This window comes from Notamacropus eugenii, chromosome 2 (genome assembly GCF_028372415.1).
Source record: "Notamacropus eugenii isolate mMacEug1 chromosome 2, mMacEug1.pri_v2, whole genome shotgun sequence".
Classification (NCBI taxonomy): domain Eukaryota; kingdom Metazoa; phylum Chordata; class Mammalia; order Diprotodontia; family Macropodidae; genus Notamacropus; species Notamacropus eugenii.
The window spans coordinates 76,781,347-76,803,772 of NC_092873.1; the positions used below are offsets into that span (position 1 = coordinate 76,781,347).

General features: G+C 41.3%; 1 protein-coding gene across 1 annotated transcript; it reads left to right on the forward strand.

The window, feature by feature from the left end:
* The first annotated feature begins 2,996 nt into the window (after nucleotides 1-2,996).
* LOC140525570 (transmembrane protein 225B-like) lies at nucleotides 2,997-21,849 on the forward strand. The gene is made up of 6 exons (XM_072641084.1): nucleotides 2,997-3,224; nucleotides 3,381-3,508; nucleotides 15,746-15,950; nucleotides 16,391-16,537; nucleotides 20,029-20,154; nucleotides 21,274-21,849. The coding sequence occupies exons 1-6, from the start codon at nucleotides 3,119-3,121 to the stop codon at nucleotides 21,402-21,404; spliced, it is 843 nt and encodes a 280-aa protein (XP_072497185.1). The 5' UTR covers nucleotides 2,997-3,118; the 3' UTR covers nucleotides 21,405-21,849.
* Nucleotides 21,850-22,426: the final 577 nt, after the last annotated feature.

The window sequence follows — 22,426 nt, forward strand, 5'->3', positions numbered from 1 at the left end:
TTTCCCCACTTCCACAATATGTACAATGTAGATGTTCCACAATGTGACTGTAGGGCTTTTCTCAAAATAATATGCTAATGAAAACAGCTACCTTGGGATAACAACACAGCAACACGTTTGAACCCAACTAATCTGTTCAATGAAAGAAACCACAGAATGTCACTTAACTTCTTTGGGCTTCTGTAAAATGAGGGAAGTTCATGGAGCACTTGTATTTTCTTGATGTTAATTATTAGGACAAAACTAGCACCAGCAGCAGAGAATTGATCCATACTTTGTTGCATCTCAGCTTCAGAAGCTGCATTGAATGCACTATCATGTGCAAACAGAAAGTCATGCACCAACACTCCTTTCACTTTAGTTTTGATTTGTAACCTCTTCAAATTGAAGAATTTACCATCAGTACAGTAGTTGACCTTGATGCCATGTTCATCCTCATTGAAAGTATATGAAAACAACATGCTAAAAAGCATGGGAGCAAGCACACAGCCCTGTTTCACTCCACTGGTGAGTGGGAACGCACAAGAGCATCGTCCACTATCCAGAACCCGGGCAGACATGCTGTCATGAAATTAACCAACCAAAATTTGACATAATTTTCCATAAGCCCTCACAACTAATAGTGTCAAAGGCCTTGGTCAGATCTGCAAACATATATAGACCTCTGCTCTGCTTCTGTCAATGCTCCTGAAGTTGTCAGGCAGCAAACACCATATTGACTGTTCCTCAGGCCTTTCTGAAGCCACACTGGCTCTCAGGTATATGACCATCTTCCAGGTGAAGGATCAGTCTGTTAAGGAGGACTCTAGAATTCTGCCGGCAATGACTAAAAGAGAGACTCCACCTGTGACTGTCGCAGGACAATCTATTTCCTTTACCCTTATAGAGATGGACAATGGAGGCATCCTTGAACTCCTGGGGGATAACCTACTCATGCCATCTAACCTAGAAAATTTCTTTCTTTTTTTTAAATTTTATTTTTTTTAATGTTCTACAATCACTGCCATAAAATTAAGATTTTAACTCCCCCCCAAACCTACCCCCCCACTACCCCCCTCCCTCCACAAGACGGCATACAATTCTGTATAGGTTCTACATATACTTTTCTATTGAATACGTTTTCACTATAGTCATGCTATGTAGACGAACTAAAATAAATGGAAGAAATCATATAACAAATCAAAAGATAACACACACACACACACACACACACACACACACACACACACATGATCTGCTACATTCTGTGAATGAATTCCATAGTTCTTTCTCTGAGTGTGGAAGGCATTTTGACTTAGAAAATCATTGGGATTTTTTTTTTTTAAGTTCCTGCATTATTACGAAGTTCCAAGTCTACCAGAAAAAACTCTCGCACACTGTGGTCATTGCTGTGCACAAAGTTCTTCTGGTTCTGCTCCTTTCGCTCAGCATCACATCATATAAGTCCTTCCATAACCTGGAAATTTTCAGTCAGCTTTTGTATGAGCAATGGTCCCCCTACCTTGTAAATCTCAGTTGGAATAGAATCAGCACCAGGTGCTTTGCCACATGAAAGGAGCCTAATGGCCCTCAAAACCTCTTCTTCAGATGGAAGTTCAGCTAAGGAGGGATTGACTTCAACCTGAGGTAAATGGTCAATGACCTCATCATTGATTGATGATGGTCTATTGAGAACACTATGGAAGTGTTCAGCCCATCTCTCTAGGATTATGTCCTTATTACTAATCAATGTGGCTCCATCAGCCCTGAGTAGCTGTGATGCACTATAGGTTTTTGGTCAATAAACAGCTTTCAGGGAATCATAAAAGCTCTTTGGATTGTTACCATCAGCATAAAACTGAATTTCATTTGCCTTCTTACTGGGCCAGGAATCCTGCATCTTTCTAAGCTTTGCTTGTATTTTACTTTTGATGGAATAAAATGCTGCCTTCTTAGAGATGGATGAACTCTTGAAAGCCATAGGTAAGTTCACTTACCTTTGTAGTATACTTTCCACGGATGTAGACATTGACGATGAGGTTGATTTATGCATTGCCAGAGCTAGCTCAGTGTTTGGGAGGCTCCAAAGAAAAGTTTGGGAGAGAAGAGGTATTAGACTGACTACCAAACCGAAAGTCTACGGAGCTGTTGTGCTGACCTCATTGTTTTATGCCTCTGAAACATGAACAGTCTACCAGCGCCATGCCAGGAAACTAAACAGGCTTCCATTTGAACTGTCTTAGGAAGATTTATGAAGATCACCGTACTGGATAAGGTATGGGACATGGAGGTCCTTGCTCAAACTAAACTGCCAAGCATTCAAACTATACTTCAGAGAGCGCAACTCCCCATGGGCTGGCCACGTTGTTCGAATGCAAAAGGTACATTTGCCAAAAAGACTATTTTATGGAGAACTCACATGGGGCAGGCAATGACACCATGGTCAGAAGAAGCGATACAAGGACACTCTCAAGGTCTCTCTCAAGTTTTGGATTTGACCGTGCAACATGGGAGACACTGGCACAGGACTGCTCAGCATGGTGTGCCCACATCAGAAAGGGTGCTGCGCTCTATGAGTAAAGCAGAATTGAAACAGCACAAAGGAAACGTAGGATGCGCAGATTTGGAGTTACCACCCCAAATGTTCACACGGACTATCTGTGCCCCAGAGCTCCTATTGGTCTGATCAGCCACATGACTTTATCGTGGTGATGTCATTCTGGTCCTCTTAGAGAATGAAGGACAACAACCAATCAAAATGAGAGAAGTTAAGAGCACATGGCCTCTGGGTTTGTTGTTTGTTTTTTTTTTTTTTTGAGTATTTCATTAGATCCCTCTGCTAAGAAGGGAGTAATCTCTGGATCCGCTGCCTTTTCCTCAAGGATTCGGAGGCGTTGGAGGAGGGGCGGGGAAAGCAGAGATGGGCGGGGCAAGAGGGACAAAGAGAGTGATGTCTCTTCCGGAAGTGCTCCTCTCCTTCCCCCGCCCATCAGTTTAACTGTGCAGAAAAGCGGTTGAGTCGGCTCCGCCTGGCCCCACCCCCAGCCTGAGCCTGGAGAGAGCCAATCCGAAGAGTTTCAGCCAGAGGCCGCGGGACCCGCCCCTCGGGGCTGACCCCGCCCCCATAGGCTCTAGGCCAATGGGGAAGCTAGTATGTGGAGAAAAGGTCGCGCCTCGCTTTCGCGGAGATCTTAGGCTGAGGGCGCGTCTGTCCTTCGGCCGGAAGCTGGCTTTCCTGGCGCCAGGTGACTAGGAAGCCCTGTAACTGGTAGGGTCCGCCCTCGTCGTCCCTGCCTCTGCCCCATCTCACACACACACACCCCCCCCCCGGGAGAATGCCACCCTCCACCGCTGCTGATCCCGTCTGCGGTATCCATTGTTCATGGTTCTTCTCCCCCTAGGCCGGGAAGACGGGAACTGGGCTGAGGCGGGGGCGGCGGGAGCCCTGGGGATGGACGGCCCCCGGGAAGAAGGATGCGGCGAAATACAAGAAGAGTGTAAGGTTCTGGAGGTGGACAGTCCAGAAAAGGTGACCGGAGGGGTTACGGAGGCCCGTCCGTAGGAACGCCTTAGCCTCTCCGCGGTTCGGATTGGGATTGCTCGTGCCCCGAGGGCGCGACGGCCGCCTTAGGCTCTGTAAAGCATTAGAGGGGGGCTGGCGCTCCTTCAGAGTGGTTTAAACACGAGAAAAAGAAAGTGGAGAGGCAGCATGGTGACCTCCGGTCAGGGAGACTGGCTGAGTCCCTCCTCTGACCCTTCTGTGACCCTGGGCCGGTCACTCCACCTCCCGGCGCTCTGAGACTGGGGACGCTGCCCGTAGGAATACAATAAGCCACCCGTGCCCCCCAAAAGAAAAAGAAAGTGAGAATTTATTCTTACTGTTCAACTGGAAACATTTATTAAAACCACCCACCCAAGCTTTTCCCACGGGAATAAACCTGCTCTTTAGCAATTCCACAGGCTGGCACACGTACCCCATTTCCAGACACTGATTGGCCGTGTGGCTTTTAAAAGTACATCCTGGATATGTAGAGCTAGAACCTTGGTAGGGAGAGGTTCTTGGAGGGGAAATAAAAGGTTGCCTGGAGAGTGACGAATGTGGTTGTAATAGATCTTTGTATCACCCCCTAGCATGTAGGTCACATAATGGAATATTGGATCTTGGAGATCTGGCCTTCTTATTTTGAATGAAACTAAGGTCCAGCTAGGCCCTGGACAGATTGAATGATTTATCTAAGGTCACTTAGCAAGGAGCTCAACCATGGTATTCAACTCAATTCTCTTGACTTCCCCGGTAATGTTCTTTCCTTAGGGGCTGGATTTCAAATTCTTCTCCCACACTGGACAATGAAAGGTTCTCCAGTTTAGGTCTCTGCCCGGACTGACTTTTGGGTGGTCAGAGCTGGCCCCATCTAGATGCTGATTTCTGCACCTTGTTTAGGTGACCAGCCCCAGTCCTTTTTCTCAATTCTCCCACCCAGCTCCAAGCTGTTCAGAACTCTATAATCCTGGTACAGAAGCAGGTTGCTACTCCCACAGGCCTTTTTTTTTTGGCTTCTGAAGGGATATGACCAAGTTGGCTGTGGAGACCTGAGCAAACTTCCCATAACTAGGAGCTGAGGAAGAGGGATGGGAAAGAGGGATTTGGGGTTGGATTTTACTAGGAAGCCTTGATGCTGGTAGCATGGATTTCCCATGGGAAAGGGGTGCTGAATGAGCTTGAGGTCAGTAAACATTAGTTCCGGATTTGTTTGTAACCTTTTGGATTCCTGAAGTCCTAGACCATGGAGCCAGCTGAAGTGATTTTTATCTTAAGTGCATTATTTCTGTTTCAGACATTTAAGAGGTCATGGGGATCATAGAAAATATCTAGTCCAGTCTTGTTACTCACATGACTTTTCTGTTTGACTGAAACTGCTCTCTCCAAAGTCATAATTACCACATCCAATGGCTTTTTCTGAGTCCTCATTCCTCTTGACCTTTACATAGACTTAGACTGTCACCCTTTCCACTTGGATATTGTTCTCTAAGCTTTCTTGTCATTCATCGCCCCTGATTATCTTCTTACCTATTTGAATGTCTCCATCTTCTGGATCCTTAGTCACACCCGCTAACTGTGGGTATTTCCTAAGCCTCTGTCCTGGGCCCTCTTTTCTCTCTGGACTGTGTTGGTTGTTGAACTCATCAGTTCTCATAGCATTAACTATCATCGCTATACAGATGGTTCCCAGATTTATATATCCAGCCCTAATTTCTCCTGAGTTCTAGTCTCTCATTACTAACTGCTTTTCAGTCATCTAGAACTCAGTGTCCCATAGGCATTTCAAATCCACACTGTCCAAAACAGATTTCATTATCTTTTCCCCAATACTGTTTTTTTCTTCTGAATTTCCACTTTATTGTTGAGAGCACCACCATCATCCAGTCATCCTGATTTTCTGTCCCTTACCTCATATATCCAATCTGTTGTCAAATCTTGTCATTTCCACTGCCACAACATCTTTAGTATATGTTCCCATCTTTCCATTCACACAGCCATCAATCACCTTAGTAGAAGCCCCTTATCACCTCTTTTCTGGACTTTTGAAGTAGCCTTCTAATTGGTCTCCCAAGCTTAAGTTTTTCTGTTTTAATCCACTCTCCATTAAACTTCCAAAGTTATTTTTCTAAAGTGCAAGTATGATTGTCATCTCCTCTACTTAGTAAATTCTACTTTATCTCCAGGATAAAATATTAAAATCCTCCAGCATCCCTAAATGCTCTTTTTCTATCTACCTCTTCTTTGGCTGAAAATGATTAAAGAAAATTTAAAAGGCTGAAATAGCCTGCAAACATAAAAAAATGAAGTAGGTTTCCAACTCGGCAAGGACAAAAAATTTAGTTATAATAGGTCAGTGACTTCCCTGTTTTTTGGTTGGAAGGAACCATTGTACTCCATCTGTAGAAAGACAGTGAAGGCCATTTTACTCATTCTCTGCATATTGGAAATTCAGGGACCCTCTCTTGCCAATTGTCCTTCTGGTAGGTACTTCTGGCTGCCTCAGCTGATTGGAAGAGATTTCCTGAGTGAAAAGAAAGCTTTCAGATGAAAAGTTTGGGTTTTTTTATTTATTTTTTTCAGTCTAGAAAAACAAGGCTGAATATTATTTGTAGTGAAAAATACTAGAAGCGTTTCTGTTAAAAAGCAGTCCCAAAAGAAGGATGCCACTTGTATTTGACCTGTTTTAGAAGTGTTAGCAACCAAAAGAAAATATGAAAAAGAAATTAGAGGAATAAATACTGAAAGAGAAGGAAATTAAATTGCACTATTTGCAGATAATATGATCATGTATCAAAAATCAAACGGAATCTAAAATACAAAAGTAATGAACTGAACAAAGTATATAAAATAAACTCAAAAAATTTTTTTACTGCTACATATCTTTTATGAGCTAGAAGGAATGATGAAAAAATTATTTCATTAGAAAAATAACATTTTTGGATAGACAGGGTTGAAAGGGATAGGATCAAAGTTAGAAAAAGTTAGGGGTATAGTCAACATTGCTTGTTACTAAATTTACTAGTATACCTGCAACTCATGTCATTATTTCTCTGATGACATGGTCTTCTTCGGCAACGAAAGGTGAACACACACATATACCAGAATGGGGGATGAGAGTGGTGAAGACTGGTAAATGGACTTCTGCACCCAGAATGGGGGCAGAAGGGTGGTTAAAGTGTAGTGGTTCTCTACCTTTCCATTCATAGATCACTTGGATGGACAAAAGACCCCAGAGACTATCTCTCACATTCTTGTTTGCTCTTGCAAATCAAAAGAAAGGAACTGTCATAACTTTCACACCAGAAACATAAGTAGAGATGTTTTAATGTTAGCATAATTGCAATAGCCCACAGATCACCCCCAAAATGCTTCTAAACCATATGCTTCTACTTCTGCCCTGTTTACTACCTTATAATCACACCCATGGGAGACTGGGAAAGGAGGTACAAGCTTTGCTCTAAGGCAGGTAAATACATTACCATCAATTCTATGAAAGCTTTGTAATACAAGTGTCCAATAAATGTACATAAAATTCAGTTAACTGGAATTCTCCTCCAAAGGAGCTGGTTACTTTTCTGAAACGTTAAATCAGATTCCTCATCATTCTGTTTCCTTAAGGTTTTAAAGAAAGTAGTAATGGCAGTGTAGTAAAGTACATTGTACTAGGTATCACGATGTCTGGGTTCTAGTGTGTATCACTAGCTTATTACTATCTGTATTTTGCATATAATCAACTTTATAATAAAAAATTATACTGAAATTATTGGCAAATTATCAATATATCTATAATCATTTAAAATCCTTATATTAAATATATTTATGTGTATGTATAAAATGTTTATATAATTATAGTCAGTGTAGAATAGTCCTGGTTATTTTTAACATTACGTATTTTTTGAGGCAATTGGGGTTGTGGTTTTTTCAGGTTCACACAGCTATATTGTGTATTTCTTTAAAATTTTTATTGATTGTTTTTTTAACATCCCCTTTATTTCTGAATCTCTTCCTTCCTCCATCCCCATAGAAAAAAACCCATCCCTTGTAACAACCAAAAAGAAAACCAAAGCAGTTCAGCAATACTAACCACACCAACTAAGTCTGGTAGTATATGCATTACCCCACACTATTAGTCCTTCAGCTATGCAGAGGGAGGAAGATACATTTTCTCATTCCCTTTTCAGGAACAAGTTTGATCAAACACAAATCTTCAGTTTGTTGGTGGTATTGTGGTTTTTCCAGTTCCATTGTGTTTACTGTTTTCCTGATTCTGCTTGCTTTACTCTACCTCGTTTCGTAAGAGTCTTCTCATATTTCTCTGAACCTTTCATATTCTTCATTTTTTATGGCTTAGTAATATTCGACTACATTCATGTACCATCATGTGTACAGCCACTTTGTAATCAATCAACAAGCATCTTCCTTTTTTCCAACACTTTGCTTCCCCCTAAACTTCTCTTATGACGATTTTGACCTCCTTGGGTTAGAGTATGAACATTTATTAATATATTCCAAACTGGTTTGGACAAATTCAATTCTCCCAAGAGTATATTGATGTGCCTGTCTCTCTGCAACCCCTCTAACATTAACTATTCCCATCTTTTGTCATCTTTATGAATATTCCCTGTTCTTTCAACATTATTCTTATTGTGAGTATTAGTATTGTTTTTTGCTTTATTATTATATGGTTATTATCTGCAACAGTAATATTTTATACTTGTGCTTTACCAAGTTCCTTCCTAAAATAACTATATGGGGTAGATAGTACAAGTATTACTATCACCATTTTACAGATAGGGAAACTGTGGCTTAAAGAAGTTAAATGAATAGCATAAGAACACATAGTCAACAAGTGAAAGAAACAGAACTCAAACCTAGCTCAGGCCTTCATCAGCCCTTGGCCCGAATCATTCCAATAGAAAGTAAACTCCTTGGGAGCCAAGATGGCGGAGTAGAAAGACGCACATATGCTACCTCCGAACCCACTGCCCATAAAATATCTGTAAAAAAAGAACCACTGGTGAATTCTGGAGCAGCAGAAGCCACAGAACAACGGAGAGGACGAGATTTCTGCTCCAGAGAGCCTGAAAACCTCTCGCAAAAGGTCCCTGATGCCCTGGACCTGGAGCACAGCCCAACCCTGCCTCGGCGGTGTGGCGCGGAAAGGTGCAGATCCAAGCAGGCTTCAGGGACGGAATCTCCAGTGGCCGCGCGGGTCCCCCACCCACAGGTGACAAGGGTCGGTGAGAGGGTCTCTTCGGCGGGTCGAGAGGGGTGTGGGGTGCCCCCATAACTCAGGCCCCCTCGGGAGGCAGCAGCGGAGGCGGGAGCAGACCAGGGCTCCCCAAGCAGGCAGGAGCCTGGATCCATTGTTGAAGGTCTCTGCATAAACCCCCTGAGGGAACTGAGCCCAAGAGGCAGCCCTGCCCTGACCTGAGCACCTGAACTTAATCTCACACTGAATAGCAGCCCTGCCCCCGCCCAAAGCCCTGAGGCTGGGAAGCAGCATTTGAATCTCAGACCCCAAGTGCTGGCTGGGCGGATCTGGAGCCGAGGTGGGGGTGGAGAGGACACTCAGAAGTCAAGTCACTGGCTTGGAAAATGCCTAGGAAAGGAAAAAAAAATACTATAGAAGGTTACTTTCTTGGTGAACAGGCATTTCTTCCTTTCCTTTCTGATGAGGAAGAACAATGCTTAACATCAGGGAAAGACACAGAAGTCAAGGCTTCTGTATCCCAGCCCACTCAATGGGCTCAGGCCATGGAAGAGCTCAAAAAGGATTTTGAAAATCAAGTTAGAGAGGTGAAGGAAAAACTGGGAAGAGAAATAAGTGACATGCAAGCCAAGCATGAAAAACAAGTAAACACCCTGCTAAAGGAGACCCAAAAAAATGCTGAAGAAAATAACACCTTGAAAAATAGGCTAACTCAATTGGCAAAAGAGGTTGAAAAAGCCAATGAGGAGAAGAATGCTTTCAAAAGCAGAATTAGCCAAATGGAAAAGGAGATTCAAAAGCTCACTGAAGAAAATAGTTCTTTCAAAATTAGAATGGAACAGATGGAGGCTAATGATTTTATGAGAAACCAAGAAATCACAAAACAAAACCAAAAGAATGAAAAAATGGAAGATAATGTGAAATATCTCATTGGAAAAACAACTGACCTGGAGAATAGATCCAGGAGAGACAATTTAAAAATTATGGGACTGCCTGAAAGCCATGATCAAAAAAAGAGCCTAGACATCATCTTTCATGAAATTATCAAGGAAAACTGCCCTGAAATTCTAGAACCAGAGGGCAAAATAAGTATTCAAGGAATCCACAGATCACCACCTGAAAGAGATCCAAAAAGAGAAACTCCTAGGAATATTGTGGCCAAATTCCAGAGTTCCCAGGTCAAGGAGAAAATATTGCAAGCAGCTAGAAAGAAACAATTCAAGTATTGTGGAAATACAATCAGGATAACACAAGATCTAGCAGCTTCTACATTAAGGGAATGAAGGGCATGGAATAGGATATTCCAGAAGTCAAAGGAACTAGGACTAAAACCAAGAATCACCTACCCAGCAAAACTGAGTATAATACTTCAGGGGAAAAATTGGTCTTTCAATGAAATAGAGGACTTTCAAGCATTCTTGATGAAAAGATCAGAGCTGAAAAGAAAATTTGACTTTCAAACACAAGAATGAAGAGAAGCATGAAAAAGTAAATAGCAAAGAGAAGTCATAAGGGACTTTACTAAAGTTGAACTGTTTACATTCCTACATGGAAAGACAATATTTGTAACTCTTGAAACTATTCAGTATCTGGGTACTGGGTGGGATTACACACACACATGCACACGCACACGCACACACACATAGAGACAGTGCACAGAGGGAATTGAAGAGGATGGGATCATATCTTAAAAAAATGAAATCAAGCAGTGAGAGAGAAATATATTGGGAGGAGAAAGGGAGAAATGGGATGGGGCAAATTATCTCTCATAAAAGAGGCAAGCAAAAGACTTATTAGTGGAGGGATAAAGAGGGGAGGTGAGAGAAAAACATGAAGTTTACTCTCATCACATTCCACTAAAGGAAGGAATAAAATGCACACTCATTTTGGTATGAAAACCTATCTTACAATACAGGAAAGTGGGGGATAAAGGGATAAGCAGGGTGGGGGGGATAATGGAAGGGAGGGCATGAGGAGGAGGGAACAATTTGAGGTCAACACTCATGGGGAGGGACAGGATCAAAAGAGAGAACACAAGTAATGGGGGACAGGATAGGATGGAGGGAAATATAATTAGTTCTTACACAGCACTACTATTATGGAAGTCATTTGCAAAACTACACAGATTTGGCCTATATTGAATTGCTTGCCTTCCAAAGGGAAGGGGTGGGGAGGGAGGGAGGAAGAGAAGTTGGAACTCAAAGTTTTAGGAACAGCTGTTGAGTACTGTTCTTGCCACTAGGAAATAAGAAATACAGGTAAAGGGGTGTAGGATGGAGACAAGGGCAGAGAGGGATGATAGAAAAGAGGGCAGATTGGAATGCTTGGTGTTTTGGGGTGGGGGGAGGGGACATAAGGGGAGAAAATTTGGAACCCAAAATTTTGTGAAAATGAATGTTAAAAAGTAAATAAATAAATAAAGAAGGAAAAATAAAAAAATAAAAAATAAAATAAATTAAAAAATGCATATTGAAGTTTAAAAAAAAAAAGAAAGTAAACTCGTTCAGGGCATGGGCTGCTTTTGTCTGAATCCTCAGTGCCTGGCACAGTGTTTTCTATGCTGTAGGTGCTTAGAAAATGCATGTCAAATTGAATTAAGTGTGAAAGAAGGAAGGATACCAAATGTTTGGTGGGGGAAGAGAGGGCAGTTTTTGTATATTATTCCTGCTATAAATGGCCATTAAAAATCAGGACTAGCTCATGACTGCTCATCCTTCTCTACAACATCTTTGTGAATATAGATTGCACACCAGAAACATAAGTAGAGATGTTTTAATGTTAGCATAATTACACCAGCCCACAGATCACCCCCAAAATGATTCTAAACCATATGCTTCTACTCCTACCCTGTTTACTACCTTATAAGCAAACCCATGGGAGATTGGGAAAGGAGGTACAATACTAATGGGGGAATCCTGGGTGACGATGTGAGAAAGGAACAAGTAGAGTTTTGTGAGCAATGGTCTGTAGCACACTATATCCTTACAATCACATAATTGGCTGAAAGACACAGAGAATACAAGATCCTGCTGTTGACTATTTTTTTTTAAAAAATTTGATTTAGTAAAGCATAGCCTCAAAGACTCTTCTCCAACAAGCTATCTGTCATGTATGTGTCAAAATTGCGCAAGATTCCATGAAACGTGCAATAGATAACTTTGAGAGCTTGTGATTAATTCAAGCAAAGCACAAAAGAGGAAGACAGATGCTTACCAAAGGTATTTGCAATTATCATAGAGAGTGTTCTGTTCACAGTCCAAGTGGGAGAAAGATTACTCTGAGTCACGAGGGTCCTTATTTGCAGATGACGTTATGTTGATTGTATAAAGTTCCAGAACACTGAAGGAACCTACTGAGATCCAAAATAACTAAAGAGTTCATCCTTACTATTCATACAGTATCAAACACATGGAAGAAGAGTTCTTATTGTCTAGATTGATATGCAGTTGGGTGAACAAATCACAGAACTGGTCTATCAGTATATATATTTCACATAGACAATACTTATGGGTAACGAATTGGACCTTGAACTGAATAAAAGGAAGAAAGAAGGCTAAATTACATTTGGGTAAATCCACAGGATTTTTTACGACCCTAAGCTTTTCCTTGGAACCAAAACCATCTTTTCAACATTCTTCCACTGAAACTATATAACTGTTGTGGCACACAGCCAGCATCGCCACAAGGCTGAGTGACAGCGATGAAAAAGAAAGACGCGGGCAAGCGGAAGAAGATAGGGCAACTCCATTTATTGATCTGAGTGTCAGAGTATTTATAGACAGAAACTGCAAGTCTACGTGACATTCTACGTCTTCTGTCCTAGTAATTTGGCCAGTCTTATTGTCTTAAAGATTGTTAGCCTAGAGGGTGTCTATTTTACATATCCCTTGTATTCTGTAGTTCTCTTGTTCATCTCACTGAGACAGCAACATGGTGGGGTGGGGGGCCTGGAGAGCCATTCTGGATGATAATGAGCACAGTCTCAAAGAACAGGTTTCCCAAAGTTCTGTACTGAACTTGCCAACAGCACTCCATCCTGGCCCTCAACAAACTGTGAGTCATGAGCTATCTTAACCTCTCAAGAACCAAATTGTGGATCACTATTTTAAAAAATAATCAATTTGTTGAAAATTTTATATTGAGAGACTGAACAAAAAGGTCTCTCTCTCAATTCCCTGTATTTCCTCATATACAACACCTATTCTGCCTATCTGATCCATCAAGGAGTATTCCCTTATTTGTAACATCCAAGATGTCAAGCCACTGGACAAAACTAGGCAGCTAGAGGTGGCATAGTGGATGAAGCTCTGGGCCAGGAGTTAGGAAGACCTGAGTTCAAATTTGGCCTCAGACACTTACCAGTTCTGCATCCTGTACAAGTCACTTAACCACTGCCTGCCTCAGTTTCCTCAATTGTAAAATGGGAACAATAATAACACTTAATCTCCTTGGGTTGTTGTAAAGATCATACAAGATAATATTTATAAAGAACTTAGCACAGTGCCTGGCATGTAGTTAAGTGCTTAATAATGCTGCTTTCCTTCCCAGCAACAGTCATCTAGCTCTTCAGCTGCCTGTGTGATCTACGTGATTCTCTAGGTTGCATGCATAAGGGCAGCGTAAATTAGTTTCATATAAAAGGGACTGCCCTAATTGGTTTAGGTAGGCTTATATCCAGATGGATACTATGATACCAGAAGTTTCTAATACTGATGACTACATCACAGGGACTTTGCTATGACTTCCCACTTCTGCTGGTCCCATTCAATGTTTTTCTAGCACTTATTTTAATAAGAGTTCTTTTTGCTGCTATGTTGTACTTCTCATTGTCCTAGGGCTCTAAGGCAACAGTAACCCACAGAGCAATGGAGAGATAGTTATGAGAAGTCAGCAGCATATTACCAACCAAAAATTGTTCAAGATAAGGGACATATAGGAGAATGTGTGACTGGAAAAGGAAGCAGGGTAGTTATGCATGGAGAGTGAGATAACACATATGCTCTATGGTATCTGCATAATCTCAAGAAACCTAAAAGAAGCCCCCCAGAACACCTGCTGTACACCCTTTAAAGGATTTATAGGATAACATGGATTAGAAAGGCATAGGATGAGAAGACATTGATACCACCAGAGGAGTTACCCACATAAGCAAGAACTATTGTTATTTCAGAGTCAACCAGCAGATAGAAGTGCTGAGGCCTCTGTCCCCAAACTTTTCAGTGTTTCTGTCAACAGCCTGAATAAAGACTTACCAAGTCTATAGATATCAAAAAGATGAGATCCAAAGTTCTTGATCTCCTAGAATATTGAATTAAATTTTATAAGGATAAATGGAAAGTTTTACCTTAGGTTCAAATAATCATACAAATACAGAAAAGGGGCATATGACTTAACAAACAATTCATATGAAAAAGAGTTATGGTTTTCAATTGATGCAGGTTCAATATAAGTTAATAGCATAATATAGCTATCAAGAAAGTAATTCAGTCTTTGGCTGCATTAATAGAATTCTTCGAATAGGGAGGTGGTAGTTGCACCCTTGTGCTGGTCAGATCATATCTAAAATATATTTATTTGTGAGTACCACATTTTAGGAGTGACTGGACAAACTTAGAAATGTCCAGAGAAAGGTAACCAGTACAGAGAAGGAATTTTCAATATAGGATCACCGATTTAGAGATAACAGGGACCTTATTGACCAAGTAGTTTAAACTCCTCATTTTACAAATGTGAAAGTGAAGACCCAAATGAACTGAGTGATCTGCCCAGGGTCACACAGCAATTTACAGAGGCAGGATTTGAACTCAAGTGCTCTGACTCCAAATCCAGTGTTCTTGACACTGTGTACCATGCTGCCTTTAGAAGACAAGGCTTTAAATTATGTCATATGATAATTGGTTGAGTATAAGTATACTAAGGAAGAAAAAACTTGTGGGTGGAAAAGAGAAACTTATTCTTGTCTTCAAGTGTTTGAAGTTTTACCATATCAAAAAAGTGTTAGACTTACTGAGTTTGATCCTGAAAAGTGAAGCATGGAAATTGATGAAGATTTTAGTTCAACAAAAAAGGAAAAATTTTCTAATAGTTCGAGTTGTCTAAAAGTGAAATAAGCATGCTCTATGAAGTAAAGTGTTCCCATCCCAAGAGGTCTCAGGATCAGGGACTCAGAGCTGGAGGAGTTAGAGCTTAGAGATCATCTACTCCAGCTCTTTCATTTTATGTGTAAATGATAAATCCTCCACCCCCAATTTCTCTCCCACCTTGGGGGGCCCTACCCATAGGGCATTTAGTGAAGTAACCTGAGACCCAGAGAGGTAAAGTAACTTGTCCATGGTCACAGTAATCAGCAATGGCAGGATTTGAACCATGGTTTTCTGACTCTAGATCCATTGTTCTTTCTGCTACACTACAAGTTAACTAACTGTCATAAATACAAATTAAAGGAGATTCCTGAAGCAGTGGGTAAATGGCTATAATGGATGACCTCTGAGGTTTCTTAAGATTTGAGGCAGTATAGAATCCCATGAGGTTTTTTGGGATCAGACAGGAAAGTCTTTAAATTTTGAACCAGATTGCAAATGATACAGATTGTTAGAAGGAAGTGCTGAGGCCACTTAAGATGGAGGAAATGGCCTGTGCCAAAAGGAGAGAAAATAAGGTGTGGGGATGGGGGGTGGGGAGGGAGAGGTATAGGGAACTGTATATTGACTAATTTTGCTAAAGTATAGAGAAGTTAGGGAGTAGTGAAATAGAAGCATATTATAATAGAGGGGGGCTATTTGAAAGAGACTTGGAGGAGGCCAGGATGAGGATTATTATATAAAGGGTAAAGGACTACCCTGGGCCAGATCCTGTTTAAAAGATTTAAGAGAAAATAGACCTCCAGCCTCATTATGCCTCAAAACTACTAGTTGAGGTAGATGGAAGAAAAAAATCTTAAAGTGGGAGGGAGAGTGGAAAAAGAATACAAACAGATATGTACAAGTCCCATCACTATCTCTTTCCCTCACTAGAGAAAGTTTATCTATTCAGTCCCTGAGCTAAAGGACCTGTGTTGGGTTGGCACCCTGGCTTTCAACCTCATGGGCTCTCTTATGGTAACATGGGCCACCATTTCCCCTCACTGGACACAGCTCTCATACTCCAACAGAATTATGTACAGTAGCCTTTGGGAGAACTGTGCGGAAGGATCATGCTGGAAGCCAGGAGACTCAGCAGGTAGTAAGCAGGGTCCTGTACAGGGTGTGGTTTGTACTTTGTCACAGTCTTCTCTTAAAGAGGCTAGTGATTATTTTAAAAGAAAAGTGGCATAAATTGGTGGTTTGGGGGTGGAGAAGATCTAAGAAAAACAAAGTTCAATACAAACAAAGCAGCTCAAGTGCTGACATGTTAGGAGAGCAAGATGAGCTGTGTCCCTCAGTAAAGTCCCCCACAGTCCTTCCCTAGTCCCCAGACATGTTCAGCTTCCTGGCCTAGTCACTTAGAGTTCTGTCCCTGTTCTTATTATATGAACTATCTCATGAGCCTGTCTTAGCCCTGGACTATCATTGAGCCCTTTCTGCTCTAACTATTATTATTCTTTGAAGTCTGGGGTTAAGCCTGGGGGAGGGAGGAGTGACCCCATTACCCCCAGCCCAGATTCTCACTTCCCCCCACAGGATACATGATTTATGGCCGGTGCTTTCTTGTCTTTGCCGTTGTCTTCTCCTTGTTCCTGAACATCATGTTGCTAGGCCTCTTCTTCCAGTTTTGCTCTCCTATTCCCCAGGAGGGTCTCATTTTTGCCATCTTGGACACCATTACAGGTATGGGATGGGAAAATTGGTTCCCCTATCTTTGAAATGTATCTGGTTTAAGGGGTGGGCATGTTGGTGGCAAATTGAATAAGAAATGTGAAATGATCAAGGGAATCTTCCTTTATTTGCTGTACTGGGGCAGCTCAAGAGGAAGACAGAATAGAAGAATGGAAGAAATTTATTAAGTGCTTACTACTGGGAGTGGCGCAGGGGAAGGAAGTGGGACATGGAGTTGAGCATGAGAATTGTCTCAGTGGGGAGAGCGATGCTCTGGTTCAACACTGAGGACTAGTGTTTTAGGATAACATGGCACTTTCTTGTTGATCTGTGCAACTGTGTCAAAGATTATCTACAACTGAGCCAGGAAGAACTACTCATTCAGTAGATTATAAGAAGAACTAAAAAGAAACAACTTTTCTCTCTTCTACACTTTTTAGATTATGTCTGTTAGGATTCAGGCAGCCTCTCCCTTGGACTTCTCAAGGGGATGGGGAATTTCTCCACCATTCCTACCCTGCAGTTACACAAGCACATGGCAATGAGAATATATGCTTGCCCTTGTGAAGATAAGACTGGACCTCAAGTCCCTAGCTGTATTTTCTGCTTGTGTTTATGTCAATAAACACATGAATGATTTATTAGTGATCCTGAGACAGATGTTTCTAGCTTTCATAGCTACCTCATGAGCTGTAAAATCCTGGAGCAGTGTGACTGTCAGTGAAAAATGTTTCCTCCAACTGCAATATTTCTCAGAGGAGAACATTGCCATTGGAATTCTGTAGCTGAAGGGCTAAAGACTAAGCCATGTTCTTGCTACAAGACATGGACCTTGGACCTTAAATTGCTGTTTGAACAAGGCTGGAGAGAAAAATGAAATCTCTTCAGTGGAAATCTCTCCTAAACATGCTAGTCTCTTCTGATCAGCACTGCAGTTTTAAGAATTGCCTCCCGTTAGCCATCGGTACACCTGATTTTCAAACTCCTGAACTTTCTAGCTGATGAGGGAAATACCAAGATTAGTTGATACATCTCAGAATCTTTGTTCAGTCACTTTTGCTCAAGGAAAGAAAAACAAAGCAGAAAAGGCAGCCAAGGACTTGAGGTCCAGTCTCTCCCTCACCTGGATAAATACCCGTCTTGAGTGCCATGGAGTATAGCTGCCCTAACTGCTGATGGTAAAGGGGAGAAGCCATGGCCCCTACCCCTTTTACTAAAGGCCTGAATCCTAAGCAGTGTGTTCCAAAAAGTGACAGAGAGAAGTTGTTTCCCCATAATTACTTTTATAGCTTCCTGTGTGGGTGGCTCTTCCTTGCTCAGTCACTATTATCTTTAACATATACCACAGTTACAGAGAGTAATAAGAGATTGCTTAGTCATCATCAAGCACAAGTCTTTCAGTCAGAACATGTATCTCTCCATGGACCCAGAACATACATATTCAGATCCTTGGGAGGTACCCCAGTACAGCAGATCACACTCCATCGCCCTTCCCACTCATCCATTATAGAAATGTTGCCTGTTGTCCATAAAGAGGTATATTTCATTTCCTAGTCCCATTTTAGAAACTAGGTCTGCCAGCTTTTTCGGTTGTTAAGCTTTGGAAAGAGAACTATAACTGGTATTCTAAAACGTGTCTTGTGGGCTATTTGGCAACAAATATAGATGGGGGTGGGAATGAGATTGCAAGGAGGAGGCTAGACAGAGAGCTTGAAGTTAGATAAGAGAGAGTGAGATTTGACTGAAAGTTTCAATTTGGAGAGGTTGGGTAATCTACAGGAGAGGGCACTTGTGGGAAAATGTAAGGTGAATTGAGATGTGTTTGTAGAAAAGGGAGATGTGTCTTCATGGACAGTGAATTCAGGAGTTTTGTAGTGAATGGGTAGGTGCTGAATAATGGAAGGAGGCTTGGGCAGTTATATAGACTGGTTAGATTTTCCCTAGGAAAAGTAAGGTGAACAGATAACTGATGAGGCCATTAGTGCAGTTTCCATACTAAAGGAATTCTGCCAAACACTGTGCTTGTCATTATCTGATCTATTCATGATTGATATATTCAATAGGGCCTTAGGCCTGTTTCTCTTAAGTGCATTGGGCAAAGGCTTTTGTCTGCCTTAATATAAAACTAGAGAGACTTCCTATCTACCCCATCAAGCCATTCTCAAATAGATTCAACTCTATAAAGCTGATTTCTTGGGTAGCAGTATGTGAACTTCATTTCCAAACTAAGATTATGACCTGAGTATGGCAGAAGTACCTATCTCCTTTATCCTTTTGATGAGTTTGTATGCTTTTACTAAACCTTTGAGCAAAGTTAGAGGTGGCTGTGACTCATTCTGTTTCTTGAGATCTAGCATTGGACTAATAGAGAAGAGACCTTTGTTGGGAGACTAAGGGTTAGGTATTGCATTTGAAGTTCAATTAGAAGAGGTTGAATTTGAGTCAGTGTCCTGTAGGTGTCAGGTAGGGAGCATTTGAGCCAAGAGTTTAAATCCGGGAAGGGAATGAGATTAAGAGACAGAGTTAATATAAAAGGTGAGTTTAGGTGGGGAGATGAGGGCAAGCAAAAATAAATGCTGAATTCTAGGAGAAAAGATGAACCTGATTTAGAAGTATGTTTAGAAGAGGAAATTAAATTCTGTCGGGGTTTTGAGATAGAAGAAAAGTTTAGGTAGGATTGGTGGGTTTGGTGCTTTTTTAAATGTGCTAGAACAATTTCAGAAAGCTCTTGAGTCAGTGTCAGGTGCTAAATAGACCTCATCTCTTTCCACTGGTGATTAGCTTAAGTTTTGGCTTTAATAGATGCTAATTTTGGCACCAATGTGTACGTGCCCTTCTTCAGGATATGCACCAAAATACAGATGGACTGATGGACAGAATTCCAGCCATAAGCAATGGTGAGAGTCAGGAAGGACTGCCCAAGAGATTCTAGTGACCTGGGGAGGGGAGGGTTGTAATATGCTATTTAGTTTATTGCTATGATGAGATATACCCTCCCTAACTTGGAAGCTACTGGTTTCAAGGATAGCTTCAGTAGAGGGACCATATAATTTAAAACTGGAAGAGACCCAAAAGATCACCGAACTTAATCCCTTTATTTTATAAATGAGGAAACAGGCCCAGAAGGATGAAGAACACTCTGGGCTTCTAGTTGGCTATTGCTGAGAGTCATCATCTGATTTAGTTCTAGTCAAAAGAAAAGTCAGTGAGTTGTTGTTGGATACTTCTGCTGACCCACACACCTAGCTAGACAAGTACTATGGACAAGGAGCTGCCCATACAGAGAAGGAGAGTCGAGGGATAGAAACTTGCTGCTTCTTTGGTAAAGATAGAAAGCTCAGCACAGACTTAACTCTTCTGCCCCACCAAGGCATGGAAAAACTGCCAAGCTGAGCATGGGAGAGCCCCAGTGAGTAGCTACCAGCATCACTTGGTAGTTACATGTGGCTGAGGAAATAGACCTGGAGAGGTTAAGTGATCCTCTTCTTTTGTTTGGGTAACAGGTATAGCTGCATTCATTGGTTTGCTAATGCATATGCTACAGATGAAGAGCCTCCGAGGCCCAAAGGTCATCTTTTTATGGCCTTATTTCATCGTCTTTATCAGCTGCATGTTGTTCCTGTATTCTGGTGAGTGTCCCTAGACCCATGGGCATGGCCAGATTTGAACCAAAGTATAAGCTGGTTCCTATCTCTATCACTCTTTTCTTAATCACACTTTTTCCCAAAGAATTTCCATTAGAAGGTATCCTCCCAACTCACTGTTCCATTTATTCCCCCATGTGTATGTGTATATATTCCTACATATCCACATGTGTTCATAAACTGCCCCCAATCCTGTCTATCTAATAATATTATTGGCTTTATAGCTATGTATTATCTTTCCAGCTAAATTATAAGCCCTTCAGAACCAAAAATTATACCTTCTGTTTCTTTTCAATATTCCCATTGATACCCACTACACTGCTCTTAACAGCCGACACTAAATAAACCTGACTGTTCAATTCAATAAACATCTGTTAAGCACCACTGAGCACTAAGGATACAAATAAGAAAAAGAAATAGTCCTTGACCACAAGGAGCTTACAAGACTAGCTGGAAAGGGGAGGGGGAGTGGACACACCAGGAGCATCTTGTTGCATGGAGTTCAAACCAAGCAGAGCTACAGGAGAGTGAGCTGGAAAGTCCAAATCCTGATCTCTATAAAAGAAAGTTCTGGGAGAAGTTCAGTCTCCACCTTTCAGTCCTCCAGACAGAGGGGAGAGGAGGCTGAGGGAGTTGGAAAGGTATTGAATATCCAAGGTTGAACTAAACAGCAAGGCTTATCTTATATATGTTTATCTAAACGGCAAACTTATCTTGGGAGGGGCATCTTGTTCCATGGAGTTCAAACCAAGCAAAGTTGTCGATGGAAAGTAGAGTACAACTATCCTCATTTTCTCTCTTTTTTGTCTGCTTCTCTTTTATCTTTTCTTATTTTTTCCCCTTCTTTGTTATTTCTTTCTCCTTGTCTCTGTACCTGATTATACCTCTCTATTAGAGTCATATAACTTGAAGTAATGATTCTGAGCCGAGGTATAAAAGCTCAGAGAGGTAATTATGGAAAACTTTTTTGGAAAGGAGTAGTAAATCTGACACAATTTTGAATAGGGAGGGTTTCACTGCCATCTCCTCTAATAGTGAGTCCCCCTGCTTTGATGCTGGATTATCATCCTCTGAGCTTTACTCCAGCCTTTCTTTTCTCCCCAGCAATTCTCTTCATCTTCATCCACAAGGAATTTTTTCAAACTAAGTGTCTGAGATCTTCCCGTGTGATTCCCAACAACCCAGACTTGGAGAGAGAGAAGGTGGTTTTGGAGTCCACGGAGTGTGTCTTCTAGAGCAGCTCATCATTAATACTACCTCCTGAGCCCAGACACCTCCCAGTTTCTAGCACACTTTAACTGGAATGTTGACAGTGGACACTGGAGAAGGCAGAGGTAAAAAGAGGAGGCTGAGCCCAGTTATGAGGGAAGGACTGTGGAGTCTGGAGAGAAAGATGACAGATGAAAACATAAGCCTCCCTCCTCCTTTTGCCTGAAATGGGGTGGGGTCCCTGCTGGTGTTCAGGGATTTTGTTGGGCAGTGATTTAGACCCTGAAACGTGTCATTTTGAGGTGTTCTGCTTCTCCTCTCCTCCCTTGCATGAAGGATTTTCTAGCATTATGATGTTTGGAGATATTGGTTGCTGAAAATTCAAAAATTCCTTGTATGGCATTTTGAGTCTTTGGAAGGAAAGTGTAAATTACGTCAATAAAATAAAAGCATTGTCTTTGAGTTGGAAAAGGGATACTAATATTACTTTATAGGTGCTATGATAGATATAAAGAAGTATAAGGTAGCATCCCAGTCCTAAAAGAACTTATAACCAAATTGAAAAGATAAGAGGCAAACATGTGAAAGCTTCAATAAATACAAAGAGAAGTACAGATAGACTGAACCATAACCAGACAGAATATGTTGGGCTTTGTCCCTCCCTCCACTTGGGGTAATGGTAGGTCACAAAATTCACCAAAACATATATTCTTTTTTTAAAAAAAATACGAATTTGGGGTTTTTTAATGCAATCATCACTTTGCTAACAACTCTTAAAGCACCTTCCCTTACAAAGTTAATTTATTTTAAAAAGCTAAATAAAACAGTGATTACTTCCACACCTTTCAGCAGCAGCACAAGTATAACATAACACAGGCATTATTTAGCTAGAAACAACTGATCTTAGCATGTAGTTACCAAGAATTATTAAACTAGCATAGGGCCCAATGGACATAAGGCCCTTTTTGTCTGTGAAACACTAAAGTAATTCCTCATCCTGCTCAACTGATAAAAACAACAAAAAGAAAACTTCACCTTCTTTAAAGTG